This window comes from Pangasianodon hypophthalmus, chromosome 11 (assembly GCF_027358585.1).
Source record: "Pangasianodon hypophthalmus isolate fPanHyp1 chromosome 11, fPanHyp1.pri, whole genome shotgun sequence".
NCBI classification, from domain to species: domain Eukaryota; kingdom Metazoa; phylum Chordata; class Actinopteri; order Siluriformes; family Pangasiidae; genus Pangasianodon; species Pangasianodon hypophthalmus.
Window position 1 is genome coordinate 8,432,056 of NC_069720.1, and position 19,536 is coordinate 8,451,591.

At 38.6% G+C, this 19,536-nt stretch overlaps 1 protein-coding gene across 4 annotated transcripts in view; it reads right to left on the bottom strand.

The window, feature by feature from the left end:
- The window catches only part of furina (furin (paired basic amino acid cleaving enzyme) a), an 81,452-nt gene that overhangs the window by 36,130 nt on the left and 25,786 nt on the right, over window positions 1-19,536 (bottom strand). For all 4 annotated transcript variants that reach the window (XM_053238164.1, XM_026930322.3, XM_053238162.1 and 1 more), the window contains one exon: window positions 2,085-2,183. In XM_053238164.1, the coding sequence (XP_053094139.1) occupies window positions 2,085-2,183 (99 nt within the window). The remainder of the gene's footprint in view (window positions 1-2,084; window positions 2,184-19,536) is intronic.

Sequence of the window (19,536 nt, forward strand, 5' to 3'; positions counted from 1 at the left end):
CCCCTCTAGAAGGTGCGTAATGGCACATGCTGATCCACTCAGTGATTTCCATTAAGGAGATTTCTAGCCTTTGGAACCGAAGGTGTGCAGATCATGTTTCATGTCGCCTCTGATCTTTCCATCTGGATTGAAGCGGATGGCGAGTGACAAACATTCAGATGGCTCTGAATAGCTGCAGATGTTCGGCCGAGCCATTGGAGGCACCTCAACTTCAAATGCTCATGTTTCAAAAGTTGTTAAAGAAGCAGGAAGGCAGTCCTTTATGTGGTCTTAATGAAACACCACACAAATATGGGGAGTGGGGGTGGGAGTAGCTGGAGGAGATGGAGGAGGAGCTTCTGAGGGGTCTTTTCAATTAAAGTCTGGCATGAAAAAACACCAATTGGAAGATGGTACAAGCCAAGGATGACATGGGCCAACAGTACAGATTTCAATCATGTTCAAACAAGACATAGCAGGGCTTAACGCCACACTGATCTCGCAGCAGAAATTTTTGTTAGTCCAAATGAATTCATTCTGATTGCAGATTCCCAATGAACTGTTTATCTGTATCCTAATCTGGGCAATGCGTAGACAATCTTCGTTTATATGCACATTACACATAACCCACTCCAAAGTTATGCCTATGCGGACAGCGAGGCTTACGGCCACCATTGACAGAAGTCTAGTCAGTGCGCACTGCTTTTTAATTGCGCTGCTTGTGTTTTTAACAAGTTTTCAATTATTTCTGTCTCAGCAAAACATCATCCAAGTGTGATTATTAAACAGACAGCGAGAAGAAGAGTTTGTAACTGCAGTAAAGTTGCTCAATAAATATATTTGCCCAACATTCAGGAACAAGGACAACACAAAATGCACAAATTATCAATCAGTGAAATGCTTTTATTCATCTTATACTACCAATATTAAATGTCATTGTTTGATAAAATCTATATGTCTTGTGTCATACTTTTTATTTTTTTTTAATAGAATGCTCTGCATCTTGGCTGAATGTCTAGAGAATATTAAACACTGAACCTACTTTACTGAGGTCAGTCTGCGACCTGCATCTGCTTCAAAATTTTAGTTTGACGCCCATCACACAGCCAACCTCCCAATTATTTTAAATAGATTCAAATCTGTAACATGAACTTTTCTAACAGGAGAGTTTTACTGCACAAGGAGCACATCGTGACAAACACATGGACAGATTCTGATAGTGACAGTAATTAGACACAAAGGTTTACGTGATTATTCTTCTTCTACTTAACAGATTATTAAAAGGATTTGGACTGTTTGATTGGATAGAAATTTGAACTTAAGATCCAATAATAAAGTGGATGGTGAGTGTATATACGTATGTGTATTATTTATTATTTATAGTATGTATATACATATATATACACACACACACACACACACACACACACACATACATACACACAAATACACACACACAAAGTCACCTTCTGCTGTTTGAGCTGCCAGGAAGGATGTAACTCCTCAAATAATCACTCTTTAAAACAGTGGTGGGCAGAAAAGCATCTCAGCATGCACAAAACATTGAACCTTGAGTTGAATGAGCTATAACAGCAGAAGACCACATCAGGTTCCACTCAGGTTCACCCAAACCGGACAGCTGAAGATTAGAAAACTAATCCCCTGGTGTTTCCCCAGTCTTCAACTGTCCAGTTTCAGTGAGCCTGTGCCCATGACAGCCTCAGATTCTTGTTTTTGGCTGACAGGAGTGGAACCTGACGTGGTCTTCCGCTGTTGTAGCCCATTCACCTCAAGTTTTGATGTGATGCGTCTTCTTAGATGGTTTTCTGCTCTCCAAAGTTGTAAAGAGTGAATATTTAAGTTACTATAGACAATATGTTGGCCAACAAACCCAAGGAAACTTGTCTGATATCCCCAAAACACTCTCTTACCTCTTCTAGTCTGACTTGAACTGTGGCAATATTAAATTTTAACGAAATTATCCACACAGTGAAAAAATATACAATCGGTAACTCATATTGTACAGATTAAACGCTAATTTTCAGTGCATTGGCTTGAAAAATCATAAAAATGTCTGGAAGCGGTGTGGAACGTTTCTCGCATACCTGGGGTTCTCTGTGCAGGCGAATGTGTGTTCCTCTGTGTTGAGATAAAGACCTTTTCACCACCCTGCGGTGCCGGAAATGGTAGTATTCTCCAAATATCTGCAAAAACACACACACAGAGGGAAAAAACATTTAGACTTGCAATCTTAAAGATATGCTTGGGAAAGCACAGAGTTATTTTGAAACATCATAAATGAGGAGGCATTCAAAACGCATTTTCTTAGAAAACATGGTGGCAATACAGTTCGTAACAAAACCACATCCTCTCTTGCATGAATGTCACTAAAGAAGGAGAGAATACTTTAGGTAGTACTTCTACATCAAACATGGGTAAAGCGGAAAAAAAAAAAAAAAAAAAAGGGTAGAACAAAAAAAAAAAAAGTCAGGATGAGACACTAATGAAATACGTGGCAAGACAGATATAGTAACAATAAAAAGAAAAGAGATCAAAAGAGCAAGGCAGAAAGACAGGAGCACTCTACACTCTCACATGAAGAGAAAAAATCTGAGAATTAGACACACAGTAAGACAGCTTCACTTAATGAAGCTGCCAAGTTAAGACTGCCTTTAATGAAAACGGGCAGCATAGATTAAGCTGCTCCAGTATTACAGGTCATCTTAGAGTGGTCCAAGTGACCCGAACACGACCTCATTTTCAGATAAAAGCCACAGACACAATGATGAACGCATACGCCTGATGTACTGATCTGAAGTCAGCCAGCCTCCCATCCATACAACTGCTAAGCTTTAGTTTTCGAGCAGATCGATTCTCTCTCTGATAAATGGAAGAAAGCAGAAGTTGCTAAGCTCCTCACGTGTGTGTGAGAAGCCTCGACATGTCTAACCGTGACAAAAAGGCTGTAAGGCATGATATGCTTTAAAACATCATTCAACTCCAGAATCCTTGCAACAAAAACATCTAATGGCCCCTGAATGACAGACTGATAGTTTCATTAGATGCTGAGCAGCTGAATAGATCACTGTCAGCTGGAGTAAAAATGAGATCATAAACGTAAATTTAAAATGAGCTATCCTAAAATCCTGACACACAAAATGTAGCAATCTAGGAGACTTTGTGTTATGTTTAATGATATTAAAAATGATATTCTGAATTTCCCACATCAGTAGGATGGAATTCATACATTGAGTGGTGATCTCTTGTAAGGATCCTAGCTCGCTTAACTCCACATAAACATGTTAAGTACATACCCTAAATTTTGTGACTTTGATACTAATCCACTTGTGGAATATGCTTACATGTATTACAAAATGTGCAATACAAGCCTTTGGGTTTTAACAGCTATGGTAATAGCGTTGTGCTGCTGGTGGTGTGTGTGTGTGTTGGGGATTCAGCCACCATTCAGATAAGAGGGTTTTCAGTTCTGATCTCTTCCCATTCTCTTCTATTTAATCTTGAGTAAACAGCTTGGATTACAACATGTCAACACAAATACCATAAGCCAAACAAAACCAGCATGGCAAAGAAAAGCAGAAAGCGTTCTGAAAACACATTTGCTTCGAGGCAGTGAAGCAAGCGGAGAAGCCTAGCAAGCATAAAGAAAATCACAGATTAAAGAACAGGGAAGAAATATGAATAAAAGGATTACAGCATAATGAAATAAGCAAGATACAAAAGAAGGGGAAGTGTTGGGTATGATGGGTAAAATTATAAGCAGCTCCTCTGCAATCATAGTTCTAAATCATAAAGCAGTGGAGAAGCGATTGTAGAGCCAAGAGCAGGTGCATTCTGATCAATCCAAGATAAGAGAATTAAAAGGCTGGACGTAAGTCACAGCTGGATTTAGAGCTTCTAGCTCCAGGCTTAGGAGAGCACAGAGATGAAAATCATATCTTTTAATGTCATACCATCCCAACATCATGCTCAACTCCCCTGACACAGACAAGGCAACTGCATGTCCTTCCCGAAACATGGCAACAAAACACAGTGGGCGTAGCTGGAGCAGAGATTTGTCTTTAGCCTCTGATCCGAAATCTTGAAATCTAAACCAAAGCCCAAAGAATGCAGATGCATCTCAAAAGTTTCTAATGCCAAGTCAGGGAGGGTCTGCACTTGCACTGCATCTCGAAGGAATGCAGAGAATGTCATGGAGAAAGATATTTATGGACAAGGCTGAAAGCAAACCTTAAAAAATAGGCAAGACACAGCAGTAATGCTAGCCTGTCAGCGCTACACTGCGCTAACATCTAAAAGCAGTGCTGTGTCGTGAGAAATGTGCAGGCGGCCTAATTATGTCCCAGTGTAACTTCGACTCATCGTGTAGGTTCAGAAAGGAGAGCCGAGCAGCAATAGAGTTCGGAACGAGAGCCCCACATTCCCACACAAATTAGTGCCATCATCTACAATTAGCCTCCACCTAACCTGACACGTACCATTAGAGCTCCTAACTATCTGCATAGCAATCTTTACAAGCACACAATCTCCTGCTACATTTTAACTAGGGAAGAGATCTAATGGAAACCAAAGTGTGTTCCAGTGGCGGAAAAACCGAAATAAAGGGAATGCATAATGTTGACAGGCAGCACAGTGCGTGTAAAATTTGCAGCAGCCTCTAGGGATAATTACTGAAACGGAAGGGCTATCCAACAACCTCACTGAAATGCAACACCATGGATGTTTTAAAAATAATCTGGTGGATGTTTATTTTCCAATTAAATAAGTGTCAAGATCAACTTGGTATAAAAAAGAAAGCAGACCACCTGAAAATGAGAATTAATCCTGCAGAAAAGCAGAACCCACATGCTACTCTTGCAACACTAGAGCAAGCCTGGCTCACGGTAATGCTTGCTCTATCACACACACACACACACACACTACAAAATCTCTCGAGCGCTTTACAGTCCATGTTATGCCCTGAAAAAATATGTGAAGGTCTGCAATTGCCCTTATTTTCAGGGCAGTGGCATTTCTGACTTATCTTTTTTAAACTTCTCTGTGACAGCTTATTCAGGTGCTTACAAGAACATCAGTGTCAGCCTAATCATATACATCATACCCACAATATGGGTCTGAAATGTATATTTAACTGCCACTAAGTCCAAGTTACATAAAGTCTTAAAGAAATGCACCCTCTCTCAGTTAGCCAGGTGCAAGCAACAGATAATGAAAAGTTTCCCCTCCCAAATTTGAGGCCCAAATTTGCAGCCTGAAGCAGAGCAGCAGAAGATGGCCATCTGGGATTTTTCACCCAGCATGAACTTGTTCTCTGTCTCTCCATGACCCTTTCATCTCAGACGGTTGGTTTGTTTCATCAACCTTATGTTGTCCTCTTAAACATCAGGACCCTACACTTCTATAGACTATTTTCCTTTTTTTTTTTTTTTCTTAGTACTCCACATTGTCACTCTCTCTAAATTTCAACGCCTTGAGCTAGAAGTGTGCATCGGGACTGGGATCCTGTGGGACTCGAGGGAGGGAGAAAAAAAAAAAAAAAAAAAAAAAAACAGTTGTGGGAGTTTTTTTTTATTTCTTGCGAGTGTGAGCAGGCAGCCAGATGCTCTGAAACTCTCGGGACAAAGAAATGCAATGTTTATTAACGTAGGAGCGTATTGGAGGTGGCGGGCTGCTCCAGCTAAGTTCATTAGAAAATATTGCAGATGCCCAGAAGCAAAAATAAGGAGCTGGTGGGATTGGTCGAATTTCCTGCAGGGGAGGGTGGGAGTGGGATTCAAAATCAGTCCCACACACAACTCTACCTTGAGATAAACATTCATGTGAAACTGTGTGAAAAACAGCATAAGTTCTGTGAAAGGGCTTGTCTCCTAATAGAACCTCTGGACATTTTCACACATTTGTCCAAATATTTAATTCCACACCCGTGTTCATTTGGGTGAGGGGCTCATAATCACCGGTTTTCTTTCACATAAAAAAATTCCTCAAAAAAAACATGGATCAATTGCACAATTCAATACATCAGGTTTACAAAATAGGAGACACTAGGTTCATCTGTTTTCTGTCCCCCCCCCCCTAATATTTATTTATTTATTTTTCTTTTGCTACCAAGGCCCAAGCAGTGAAGGATGGCACTTTTAGGATGCATGGCATTTCATTGTGCAGAAACCCCTGCAAACAAGGAGCCAATCTCGCAGATGATTTTTAGCCATGCAGGCAGACACGAGTCGTGCGTTTTTCATGATGCTCTTAGTGCCAATACTCGCACCACAGAGGACAGCTAATTACAGCACTCCAGACATGAAAGTGTGGTTTTATACATTAATAACCGTAATAACTCTTTCCCCAGCATCATGAAAGTAGAAAGTAACATGACAAGTGAACCACGTTACTCGGTACATTGCACCAACAGTGGATAGCTTCCACACCTCATGTAACTCACCAGGGTTCGGAGACAGCGAACCCCAGACCACCATTTTCAAACGGATGAGAGATCAGTTCCCTGGACCTCTCCCGGGCTTAAAAACAGCGTTCATGCTTCACCAATTATACCAAACTCTGGGCTCAGACAACCCTGAGTCTGGGAAAAAATGCTAGTGGGAAAACAAGTCAGTACTATTTGAAGCATACTCAACCTCCTCAAAATAGGAGGTCAGATACTACGTTGAAGTTTCCACATTTCCAAGTCAGCAGCTTTGCAGTCTTCTAGGAGTTCATGATGGATATACATACATTCCACACCACAGGTGATTCCTGGAAGCCCTCTAACTGCTCTCAACAGAGATTAGACTGCACTACAAGGTCCTGGTGCGCCCGGACAATGACCAATTAGACCCATTTCTCAATTGAGCAGCTGTGGCAGAAATGTGCCAGTGCCATGCTCACCCCAGGAACACTTAATGGCTACCCAACAGCACATTTTCCTCATTTTTCCTAAATATGAGGCTATTAGCATTTCATTTCCTGCAAATGAATCCCCAAAACATTTTGTGCAAACTTATGATGAGGCCCAGAGGAAAAGGTGCCAGCTGCATGCTAGCTTTCCCAGGGGCTGAGTGAAGGGAGGAAAAGCAACAACAACCACCACCAAAAAAAAAAAAAAAAAAAAAAAAAAAAAACCCTCACAGTTTACTATGCTTTTTATCAGCAACCTTTCAGCTAAAGAAGAGCTGCTTGTGTACTGTTCATGGAGCACACTGGCGCGTGAGAAGTTATGGCTCTTACAGCAGCAAGTCCACATTGATTTAAGTATCATCACACATGGAATGGCTTTTTCCCCCCCCTTGATGATGTCAACACTATAGAAGGAGAAACTGTGAGAAGAATGCAATAGCACACACATTGAATTACTTCAGTCTGAACACTGCAAAACTGTAAGCCTTATCTCCGCATTCTTCCGAATCTATTAAAGGCAGATCGATCCAACGCCAAGCGTAGTCCTCCACATGTCAGCGCTCGTAAACTGACCATTCTTTCAGCAAGCTCTTGCTGGTCAATGATTCTCTCAAACTAAATGAAGTGGAATCTTCTTAACATAGCAAATCACGCTCTGTGGATCACGCTACATTATTATGGGTCGTTTGCAGTGGGTCACAAAAAGTCAGAGACAGATTAATGGAGACTGGTAGTGTGATAAAGGATGAAAAGGCCAATGAAAGACCACAAAAGGGCCCCAAACTCTTGAAGGTTCATGGTTACTATAGAAACTCCAGAGAGCCAGTACTGAATTTGACAGTTATAGCTGCAGAGATGAGCAGAGAATGAGCAGCATGGCAGTAAGGATGTGAGAATGTAAACCCTCTCTTACACGCTGGTCTCTGCTACTGCGTATCTGACAGTGCTGTGTGAAAAAGGGAACCAATCTGATTTGCACAGTGGCATCTCAAAACTACTGCGTAAACATAACATCACCAAATAGACTTTTTTTGTAAATGAACAGGCCGCATCATGAGGCAAAGCGTTAGGTTATCTGTCATGATGCATGGTATGCTAGCTATCAAGACTATAATTGCATGACTTATGATATTAGAAGATAACAGCTAATTAACATTCATAAAATCATATGTAATCGTCCCAAGGAATAACAGTAACATGACAAGCGGCATTTCTTGCCTTATTAACTTCAAGAGAGAGAAAAAAAAGAGAGTCTGGTGAGGCAATGACTGTAAACAGTCATTAAATAGTCATAAAAGCACAACATGCTGCTCATTAATAAATGAAAAAATTGTAATCAATTTTAATCACTACTGGTCTCTGTGGCATAAAAGGAATAAAATACTTCGGGTTGGTAACGCATCACGCCACCCTTTAATAATCTCAGCGATGTGAGGACGCTGTTTACGCTGAACAGTTTTAAATTTACTTCATGCTTCTTAAGATCATAACCTTCTGTTTTCAGGTTTGTACAAAGAAACACATGGAGTCATCCTTTTTTTTTTTTTTTTTAATTTTTTTTTTTTAAAACACCAGATCAAGAAATGTGATGTGAATCTTTGTCCACTGAGTGAATATTAACTGATTCAAATGCTGAAGCGCTAACTGAGAAAAGCAACACAGCAGGCATGGGGAGCTTTTCATTTGGTGTACAAAACATATGAAGAGAAGAAATCATCAAAAGTATGACCATATATATGAAACTGTTTACAGAACTATTAAGTCTAGTTGATTCATTAATGTTTTTTGTTTTGTTTTTTTCCAGGGTGAGGAAGGGAGCCTGGATCGTTACAGGAAGGTCCTTTGTGTTCTACAAGGCGAGAGGGGATGTTTTTAAAAGAGAATGCTTTAAAAGAACATTTTAATATGTTTGCTAAAATGGAAAAGTGCACCATCTGTTACTACGACAAACCTAAATATGACCCCTCAATCTCTTGCCACAGTGGAGGGCAGATCATTTCCAGGATGCCAACAAAATTAATAACCTCTGCAGGAGCTCCTCAGGCATGAGAAATCATCCTCCATAAAGTAAACAGCCATTTCAGAGTTAGTCAGGGAATCCTTGGATAATTGTTCCATCAGTAAAATACGAGAAAAGAATAGCATGTGTAGTTTTTGGGTAATGGGGCACAATCAATCAGACAGTAGCAAGAACCATTAATCAGAGTGTGGAAACTGAAGGAGACCTATAGAACACTTACTTTTATCTGTAAACGAAAGAGAAAAAAACTCCTGACAAATGTTGCCCTTTAAAGAATGGGTGCACAAAAGATGAAATGGGAAAGTGAGCCCATTGGAAAGTTAATCTTTACTTTCTTTGAGGGTTTGTAGTAAAGCATTCAGAACCACTTTTGCCGAGCCGCACCATTAACTGGCAGGAAGTTAACAAGCTGTACAAGGTTAATAAGGAACAATGCTGACCTCCATGCTGAAGAGGGGGAAAGCTTCTCACGGGTCAGCTTCAGCACAAAGGCACCAGCCTGCACCAGCAGCTCTACCCAGCTCTAAATGCTTTTAGAATAGAAACATGTTTACACCCTTTGTGTTAATGTAAATTACGAAGCCCAAGTATTGATTGTGCACTTTTTGTGCACTGACAGAGACGTGGTATTTAATGCATTTATCCATGCTAGAAGGGCACTTGCAGTGAAATAGTGTGGCTTTAAGCATTTTGCCAGAAGGCTAAAACAGCAGAGCCAAGGAAGGCATTTGAACATCTACAAAACGCCTTATTTACTGCACAAAGCCTACAAGGCAAGCTGTCTGCAGTAAATCCTCAGACATGTGACCTCCATAACTCCAGTCATACAGTCTAAACTAGGCATTTGATGATAAATGCTCATACAGTATACTGTGATATAGGGTGAAACACATGATTTTTGAAAAGGATGTGTCGTCCTGAGAGATAAAGCCTGTTGTCAATACAAGTGAAACTATTTCAGACATTCGATCTTGCAGTGACCTTGACCCTGTTTGGATCAATTCCAAAATCTAACCAGTTCATCTGCTGGTTACTACAATAATTCCATATAAATCCTACAAATATTCAACCACTCGCTCGAGATATCGTGTTAACGAGAATCTCAGATGGACAAACACAGACAACCCAAAAACATTATGGGTCCACCACGTATAAAAAACATTACCTTATATCTGGGAAGGGCAGTTCACTATTTGATAATTCTTAGCACGATTTTTAAATTCCATAGCCTACATTTATATCTCTTCCCCACTATGACCAGTATTCTCTAACGAATTTCATGAAAAATGTAACAAAATCATGACCCTAAGCTGTATTGTGTGTTATATATTGATCATTTCTTGACCTTGCACAAATGTAATGTTTTATTACCAGTGAACGTTGAAAGAGAGGTCAGAGGTTGTCCTTAGGTACAAGTCAAGGACTGTGACCTCAGCTCACGCAGGGAGCAGGGCTTATTCTACACATATATCAGACAAACCCACTGATCTACTCAACTTACTCTCTCACTAAGTAAGTAAATATGTCATGAAATTCCCTGTATTGGACCTCTAGATTATTAGAAGCATGCATTACTACTGTATGTAATCAAATAAAGTTTATTAGCTTGATGAAATAAGCTTTGCCCATGCAAAAGCTGCCTTTCCAAGTGGTGAGATTAAAATGAGTGTTTATTAAAGTGGCACCAGTTTTGATGATTCAGTGAGCTTTTACCTTTTACATTTTCTGCGCTCCATCACCTCGCATACAGCGTGAAATCCCCGCCATTAGGTTTTCTCAAGGGCACAAACAGTGAGCTTAATAAAGATCAGCTCCCACTTTACTGAGTATGTGAGCTCTGAAAAAGGACCAAACCACACACCTCTATTACTAACAAATAATTAACAGACCCCTTCCTGTGTTCACCAGAGATTACGTCAGCGGCCTGTGACGCAGATTGTGTTTAAAAACAGGCATGTGACAACAGCAAAAATGGCTGCTGGAGTGGGTCTTCAAAACAATTTTCATCTATTATGCAACTACTAGGCTTAATAGCCTTAATCTGGGATGTAAAATGACAGATATGAGCTACAAAAGCACTGCAGCACGGCCTAAACTTTTCAGATCACAGAGAAGCAAAATAAATCTCTGCAATACCAAGACTTCTCTCCTGTTTCTAATAAGTTATTTCAAGTGAGAAATGGCCAAGTTAGAGATCACTCGAAGGAGCAAGAGCCATATTAATGAGTGTTGAAGGAGCGGATTAGGTAAACAGTCCTGCTTTAAAAATCATTAAAACCAGCACAGGTTTCTACAACATGCAGTTTGTTTTTCCTTTTTTGTTTGTTTGTTTGTTTGTTTGTTTCAGGGGAAGAGACAGTGACTAATGGTATGAGCAATCTATCATTTAGCCCAACTTTCGGGGGGGGGGGGGGGGGGGGGGGAGGACAACACCGGAACATAATAATTTAAAAACCATTGGCTGAGGGATGGTTAAGCTGAAGGAGAACTGACTTGCATAAAAATATTGTTCTGACTTTCCCTCCTGAGATCTGGCCCTATTAAATAAAAGTGCAGATATGATTGCCCATATTTTCAAGGGGAAAGCTTAAAGTACTCTCGATTTCAGCCATGTAAAAGTATAGCAATGTGACATCAAAAGACCGCTCCATTACAGAGCAAGAAAGATGGAGCTTGCTCGTGCTTTGGTGTTATTTTTCACTCCATGAATTTACACGGGCTGTGAAGCCTACTAGAGATAGACACAATCCAATATCACGGTCGAAGCAAAGCCAAAAGTCAAAAGAAGCCTGAGGCCGAAAAAAATCTGCTCCACACTTCAAGAAGTCCTTTTATATAAAGAACACCTTAAAAGGTTAGACGAGGTGAAATTGTATTTATAGCTCATGTATTGCACAAAGGTAACTGAAGTTATGTATAAAGGAGGATCGATTAAAAAGATAAACTAAGCAATGAGATGAAATACATGAAATCAGATTAGAAGTAGTCCAAATACTCTACGTGGTCAATCATCTGTATTCTTTCTGCAGAATTAGACTTCTTTTAACCTTCCTGAGTTTATTTCATCCATGGATTGGGAGTTTAGTATATGTAAGCATACGTATAAATATTTAACCATGCACTGGCACCATGAGAGATCGCTTCCTCTCATGTGTGCCTCTTGTTCCCATTTTCAGAATTAGCTCAGATTACTGCATGAATAGGTTACATTGTGCATCAGTAACCTGGAACATTCATGCTCACTGATTATTTATGCCATAATGAGACCATCTTAGCTCACTGGTGAAGGAACTGCTAGGGCTGGGAGATACAGCGATACAAATCATAGGACGATAGAAAAATGTCTCTTGCTAGATATTTTCCTATATTGTCTATATCAAAAAAATGTCTCTTGCTAGATATTTTCCTATATTTCCTATATCAACAATGCCACAAAAGCCACTTTTCAGCAGCCGATTTACATCACTAAGGTCGGCGCTAGGAGCTGCTAGCGGTGTGCTGTAACAAACACAAAAACAAGCATGGAGGAGCATGACAGTGCAATTGATATGAAATTCTCCTTAATGTGATATTAGATTTTGTCCATATCACCCAGCCATAGGAACTACTGCTTTATTTAAAAATAGGAATGAAAATGAGTGATTAGGATTTGTATAGGTGGCATATATTAAGTCTGGCAGTGTATATCCAGACCACGTCCACTTGTAGTTTTTACGTCTCCATTTGAAAACGCTCATGAACATGCAAACCTGGTAAAAATTAAGTCAACTGCCTTAAGAATAACATAATGAACATGCATACTGTGGAAATGCACTATTTAGAGCTAGAATTAGAATGAGGCTACAGAAGTCAGGCATTTCTTTAAATTCAAATATGGACCTCTATTTCTGGTTAAAATGACGCCTCAAGACGCTGATATGGAGCTCAGTATGTTTCAATCAATCATTTTACCTGGGTCTGAAACTTTATTTAATCAAATTTCTGGGAGAATTTATAAATTTATTTATTCATTTTTAAGATATGGTGAACCTGTTTTGATATTTGTTTACAATATGGCAATATTAATTTATTTAGTTTTATACAGAAAAAAATGACATTGTTTTGCATTGTTTATTAGACAGAAATTTAAAATAAAGTCTTTTCAGTCTTTTCATTTTACTTCATCAAAATTTTGTTCAAAATAATCGCAATGAATTGTGAATCGTGAAGCCACTATCAGGAATCAAATTGTGAGCGGAGTATATTGTTACACCCTAAGCACTACAACTAATAAGCGTCTAAAATTGTTATATTGCACAAGCCTACTTTAGCCATAAAGTCTGATTGGAAATTGTTCAACCAGCTGCTGGATCACCTGGGTCTTATCCTAAATCTCAGTCTGCAGTACAATGAGTATCATATTCTGGTGCTTATGCACATAATAATACAATATGAAATTAAACTGTAAAACATTATCAAATAAGAACTTACAGCAGCCAGGTCAGCAGCCTTGATAAACGGAGTCTGAATACATTCGTAACACTCTTAAAACTACTGTACAATGAGCAGGGTGACGACGTGACAGTCACGTCATTGAATGAAATGAAAACAGAGTTTAAATTTTCTCCACCGTGACTGTTATCGATAAAGTATAGAAATCTGTCGGTGCTTCTCTGGAGTTGGTCTGTAATGGCTTTGTGTTCAACATGATCAAGTGACTCGATAGCACAACATATCTATGGTGCAGTTTCTTTCTTTCCAGAATGGCTTGTCAAATGAACTTGCACCAAATAGAAAATAGGAAATTAATGGTTTGGAAAATTAAAATGAATACATAAATTATCATTATTAATAACAACAATAATAATGTATTGTAACCATTTTATATATATATATATATATATATATATAAAAAAGTAAAAGGCCTGATCAAAAATATTAACTAATGCATTAATCATTATGTACAAGTGGGTGAGAGACTGAAAGACAACCTAACATATGGTATCTTATATTGGTGTTGGGCCACCTTACTGTTCCGGCTGACTAATCACATGTAATAATGCCCTGCATGGACATTCTCAGCCACAAACGGTTTTATCTACCATGCTGCACTAATGCACAAACATCAGGATCATTGAATGTGTGCGTTCAACCACAATTACAGCCCTATTTATTGATGCCTTTCCCACGGATCCCACGGAAAAGTAGAGGTCACTGTTCTTACTGAAACACAGCCAGCTGAGCACTCTTCGGATGAGTTCATAATTTGGGCATGATACAAAAATCACTTGTGCAATCCTGATGCAATATTGAGGTAAACTGGGCCTAACTCAGCATTTTATACATACCACAGAGCATGCCAGAGTGTCAGTTGCTTAACCGTTCCAAATACTGCTACTACTAATAATAATCATTTTAATTCACAAGTCACAAATTAACACACTAGACACATAGTGACACCTCCACGCAACCATCTCAGAAGTCTTTCAATCCCTATGCAAACTTTCGAGAAAAGTTCTACTTTACCAAAAGTGTGAAAAGAACTGCAAAGCCTAAATCCCACATTATAATGCTGGTCTCTAATTTTTTTCCTCCCACACAAACCAAAAAGACTCATCGCGGCTGCTTCAGTAATAAAAGGAGTCCAGATGGGGAGCTAATGTAAAAATTAAAAAAGGTGAGAGTGTTAAGGGTGTTACCTTCATCACTGATTGTCATCATCAGAAAGAGCCAGTTACAAGGTTACTGAAAGCTGAAGCTGATGCTTTTCAAAACTAACATAACTACCATAGATATCCGTGAAAATTCTGCAAAGACATGTGCACATAATACTGCATGTATACCCATAGTTCAACCATTGTTACTAGTATATACACACTAAAATAAATATAAAAGGCTGAAGCAGAGAGTACTTTGTATTTCTTTACTTTGCATTTCTTCCAACAGCACCGCCCTGAAAATTTCCCTGGCAAATCAGGCTAATGTCAGTCATACGAGCATTCAGGAACAGCTGTTAATGAGACTTTTTCCATTTTTTAATGTTCATTTTGTAATTATAGTCTCATATTTTAGGCCTACAGTATAAAACTCCATAAGTCTCCCACAGGGATTCCACACAGTCCACAGAGACAATGATAGCCACTGATAGCAATACTGGAACAACCTGAATCCTAAAAAAAGAGACCGGTGGAACTACTCTAGTTTTCCATTGCAGGTGGTCTAAGGACGAAAGCAATTCAAACTGCTGCATGGTTTCAAAGCTAGTAGATAAAAGCCTGCAGTAAAAAGACTATAATAAAGCATGGTACAGTTCAATAGGCTGTTATGTCGATGCATACAACTGATCAGAAACAGGCGCAGTGGATGGATAATGAGTCTTTCATACTTTTCTTTTTCCTTGCTGAGAAATGACTCAAAATGGCAGTGTGTGAAACCATGAGAAACCAAGTCATACACGCCTACCACAGATGTTGTACAAGTGCGTGGGAGCTTCTGCTAAAGGTTTGTTCCTGTGGTTCACATGAAGTGCAATATTCTAGGACTGAATTTTGCACTTCTGTCTCTAGCAGAAGTTTTCATGTTTTCTAATCTGCCTAAGAAAACTCAGTACTGATTCACAAGAGCACAGATTTGATGGAAATGTAGTTTACTTCAACAGTGTAGGAAAAGGAGAAAAAAAAACACCTTCTGATTCTGTAGCTTAAGGATTCAGCTTAAGTCATTAGGGAATGTTAAAGTGTTGGCATTTACAGCTTTTTTTTTTTAAGGTGTTAAACTCTTAGCAAAAGGCTATTGAAATCTTTGCTTCAACCAAGTAGCACCACCTACATTCCTAAGAAAGGAGTGGGAAGGGAGAATGTTAAGCAGCACAAAGAACAAGCAGCGAATCAGATAAAGTCATATCAGGAACTCAGACATTCCCAATAAGAATAATTTAGACAATCTTCACTACGGGAAACCCATGCTCAAGGCAGAACACATGCTTTTAGCACTGCTGCTCAACATCTGGAGTAGAATTGCCTAAGATCAGGTGAATCTGAAAGGGTCTATTAGAAAAATTTAAAAAAAAAAATTATCCTATGGATTGAAGATTTTACAAAATTTTGTATGAAAACAGCATTGCATGGTATCTCAACTGGTACTTAATCCATATCCCTCCATAAATTAAGGTATACTCTTATTATATATTACATCTACAAGGTATCTATGGATTCAGAAAATTTAAGACTTACAGATGTGCAGTTAACCTGATGCAGCTACTTTGGTTGATCTAGTCAGCATTCAAATTAGTACACAGGAAGTCTGATCTTTTATTAAACACTGAACACAAAGCACTTAAAGTGAATACTTAGCTCTTAGATCAGTCTTTTTCCTTCTGACAGCAGTTAAAAATTTTGCATACATTAAAATTATTCTTAGCTTTTTATGTAGGGTGATCTTTAAATATGTTTTAGGATGTAACCATAATATTTAGTAGATATACGTTAAAATTTAGCCACATGCAAGCATGCTGTGTGTACATGTCTGCATGTGTGAAGTAGAACGCTGCCACTTATTATTATATGTTGTGTAACTGTTTTGGCTGCTTTTATTTCTCAATCAGAGAAACTGAAAAACGTGTTTAGGGTGGAGCACTCGTCCAATGACTATTCCAAATCTGATGCTTAGTTATTCTGTAAAGCTGCCAACACACCACTGAGTGAAACAACAACGTCAGGCACAAGGAAAGATCAATATGGCTCATCAGTACCCAGGGTACACAGTGTGTTCGAGCTTGTGATCTGAAGTGTGCAAGTTCAAATCTCAATAATAATAAAGAGCCACTGTTCGGCCCTTAAACCTCAACTGCTCGGTGTATTCTCGAATTGTATCCGGTCTGAAGTGTGAGCTGCTTTGGATAAGTGTCTGCCAAATTAATAAATGTAAAAGAAATAATAAAACAAAAAAACTACTTATACAGAGACTCCAGTATTGCATGGTCAAATCAATGAAATCTAAAAAAAATCTAGCTGAAAAATCAACAATATAATATATAAATATAATATAATATAATATAATAAATAAAAACAAAGCTCTGAAGAATTCATCAGGAGAATAAGGAAAAGACATATTACCCCATCAGCAGTTCTGCACATACGCAATCATACCAGTCAACTGGGGAGGCACTAATGACCACATTTTGCAATGATAATAACAGGAGGCCAGTTTTGAAGCATGTCTCAATAGAACCGTTTGTCAGTACATGCAGAAACAGGCCACAGGAAACTGCTACCATTTTCCAGGTGCATTTAACCGTAGCTCTCAGTTATCAAGCGGAAGGACCTGAGAAAAATGAGCACTTCATGAAAAAGACAGGAAAAAAAAAAACACAGTGTTTCCTTTAGAATAGTTCATCTGCTCATTATATTTATAGACATTATATAAATCTATATAATACTGCACATCATTGCAAATAAATAACAATGTAAAGGGACAGCTAAGTCAGATAAAGCAATAAACTTGCATAAATGTGGTGTAATGAAGTGCAAACTTAATTCTGTTACTCAACCTATTGCTGATGGGTTTCAGGCTTCTGCTTTTCAGCAAGTGGGACATTTTTATAAGATCAGACTGCACCCTGTTAAAATGACATCTGCCCAGGCTTGTGTGATAAATATTTACTTGTTCCCACACATTATTATATTATGTTAACAGACCTGCCAACTTTTACACACTTTACGCAAGAGCTCTGCAACTGAACAGAGTACACTAGTACTGGTATCGCACAAACACAGCAAACGAGCAGGCTTTTTCATGCTAATAAAACAGTCAGCCAAACAGCAGGCCAATCTTGAATGATCTGTGTTTTGAACTCTCCAATATTAACTTGTTAATCCAGGACTTTGAGCAGCAAATGAACAGTGAAAAACGTCAGCTATGTGGACATTACAAAACTGATTTCTGAAATAATTATGTCAAAAATATACTGTTATGTTTATTTTTTTAACTGCAGAACCACATAAAAATCCACCATCCAGCTGAGTTTTTGTAGTCGCCACTGCCAGCAAGCAGTTCCCGACTGCAAAGCCTAACATTTTCACCCTACCGTATTTCCCTTAAACATGAAATGGTAGAAATGATCATTTTCCTATCTTTATAGCCTACCAGTTCTAGATGATTAAATAGTTAACTGATTTTTTTTAATAGTAAACTACAAGCAGGGGAAATATATCACCATACAAGCTTATTTCTGTCTATAGAAATGCTCCAAGCACTCCTACTGAACTCTGAGCTACCTTTGCATACAGTGGTCTTGTAATCAAAAGCCACCTAATTTACAAGTGGAAACATTTTGTTGAGTGCTCCAGGTGACTTGCCAGGGCTGTGCTGTGTCACTGGAGTGCTCTACCACCCACCCCCAATGTCTGGAACATTGCACTTTCCTCTGTAACTGATGAAGCGACTAAGTATAAAGTGACTAGGCATCTGACAGGAAATTTGGTATATTGTGTTAGCAAGGCACACTGATAGAGGGCCAACACAAGTTTTTAAAAACTATAAAAAATAGTCTCCTATAGGAAACCTGAAAAAATGTAGATGATGGATGGCTCATCTCTCTCCTGCCAACAGTTTTAGTGATAGCAAGTCTGTCAAGGGCAGTTTTAGCAGGACAGCAGAGGCCAAGCTTGCCAGCACTATGTTATAGAAGAGGCAGACTATGTTTTTTGTGGTTTAGAAACCCCACTGGTTGTCGAATCCACATTGTCATTGCATAGCTCAGCTATTTCCAAGACACTGTAATTGCTAGCCATGTGGTTTTGCGTCGTGTACGAGAAAAGTTGGATGTCCATCAAAGGCAGAATGCCAAACACCAGGACACTCTAAGCAGAGATGGCTGGCCTGGGTCCCAGGACAACAAGGAGATGGGTACTTGGCTTGTTGAGGTGCTCCAATTTTAACTCCACACCACTTCCTGACTGAGACTGTGGTTAGACTCACTGCTGCCAAGTCACCCTTGAGCTGAACGTTCTTCACAGACATTACCGAAAGACAGCTCCTTGCCCTCTCCTTTGCCTGCCTCTATTAGTGTCAAAGTGTTTAGGTGTCAACTTTCTAACACAGACAATAAAACACTTTGTTTTAAAAAAAAAAAAAAAAAAAATTCCTTCCATAACATGACAAGTCCAGACTAGACAGCTGAGATGTACACAGTATAAAATGCCTCCCTTCCTTTAAGGCTCACCACATATATGGCAAGAGCTGCAAATTCATTCATGTCTCCATGGAAGTAGCATAAACAAAACAATTATTTAATTTAAAAAAAAAAAAAAAAAAAAAATATATATATATATATATATATATATATATATATATATATATATATATATATATATATATATATATATATATATATATATATATATATGTTTGTCACTCTGGAAAAAAAAAAAACATCAGACCTACTGTTGTGACTGAATTCTGACAGTCAAAAAATAATTTTTTTTTATAAAAATCATGATGATTTTATATTTTTCTTCTTAACTTCAAGAATCACAAATATATTTCAGGAAGGTTTTAATTCACCTCATAATAATAAGGAACAGTCTGTCTGTCTGAAAATGTCGAAAATTTTGCTAGCTACACTAAGTTTGATTTACTCACACACAAGA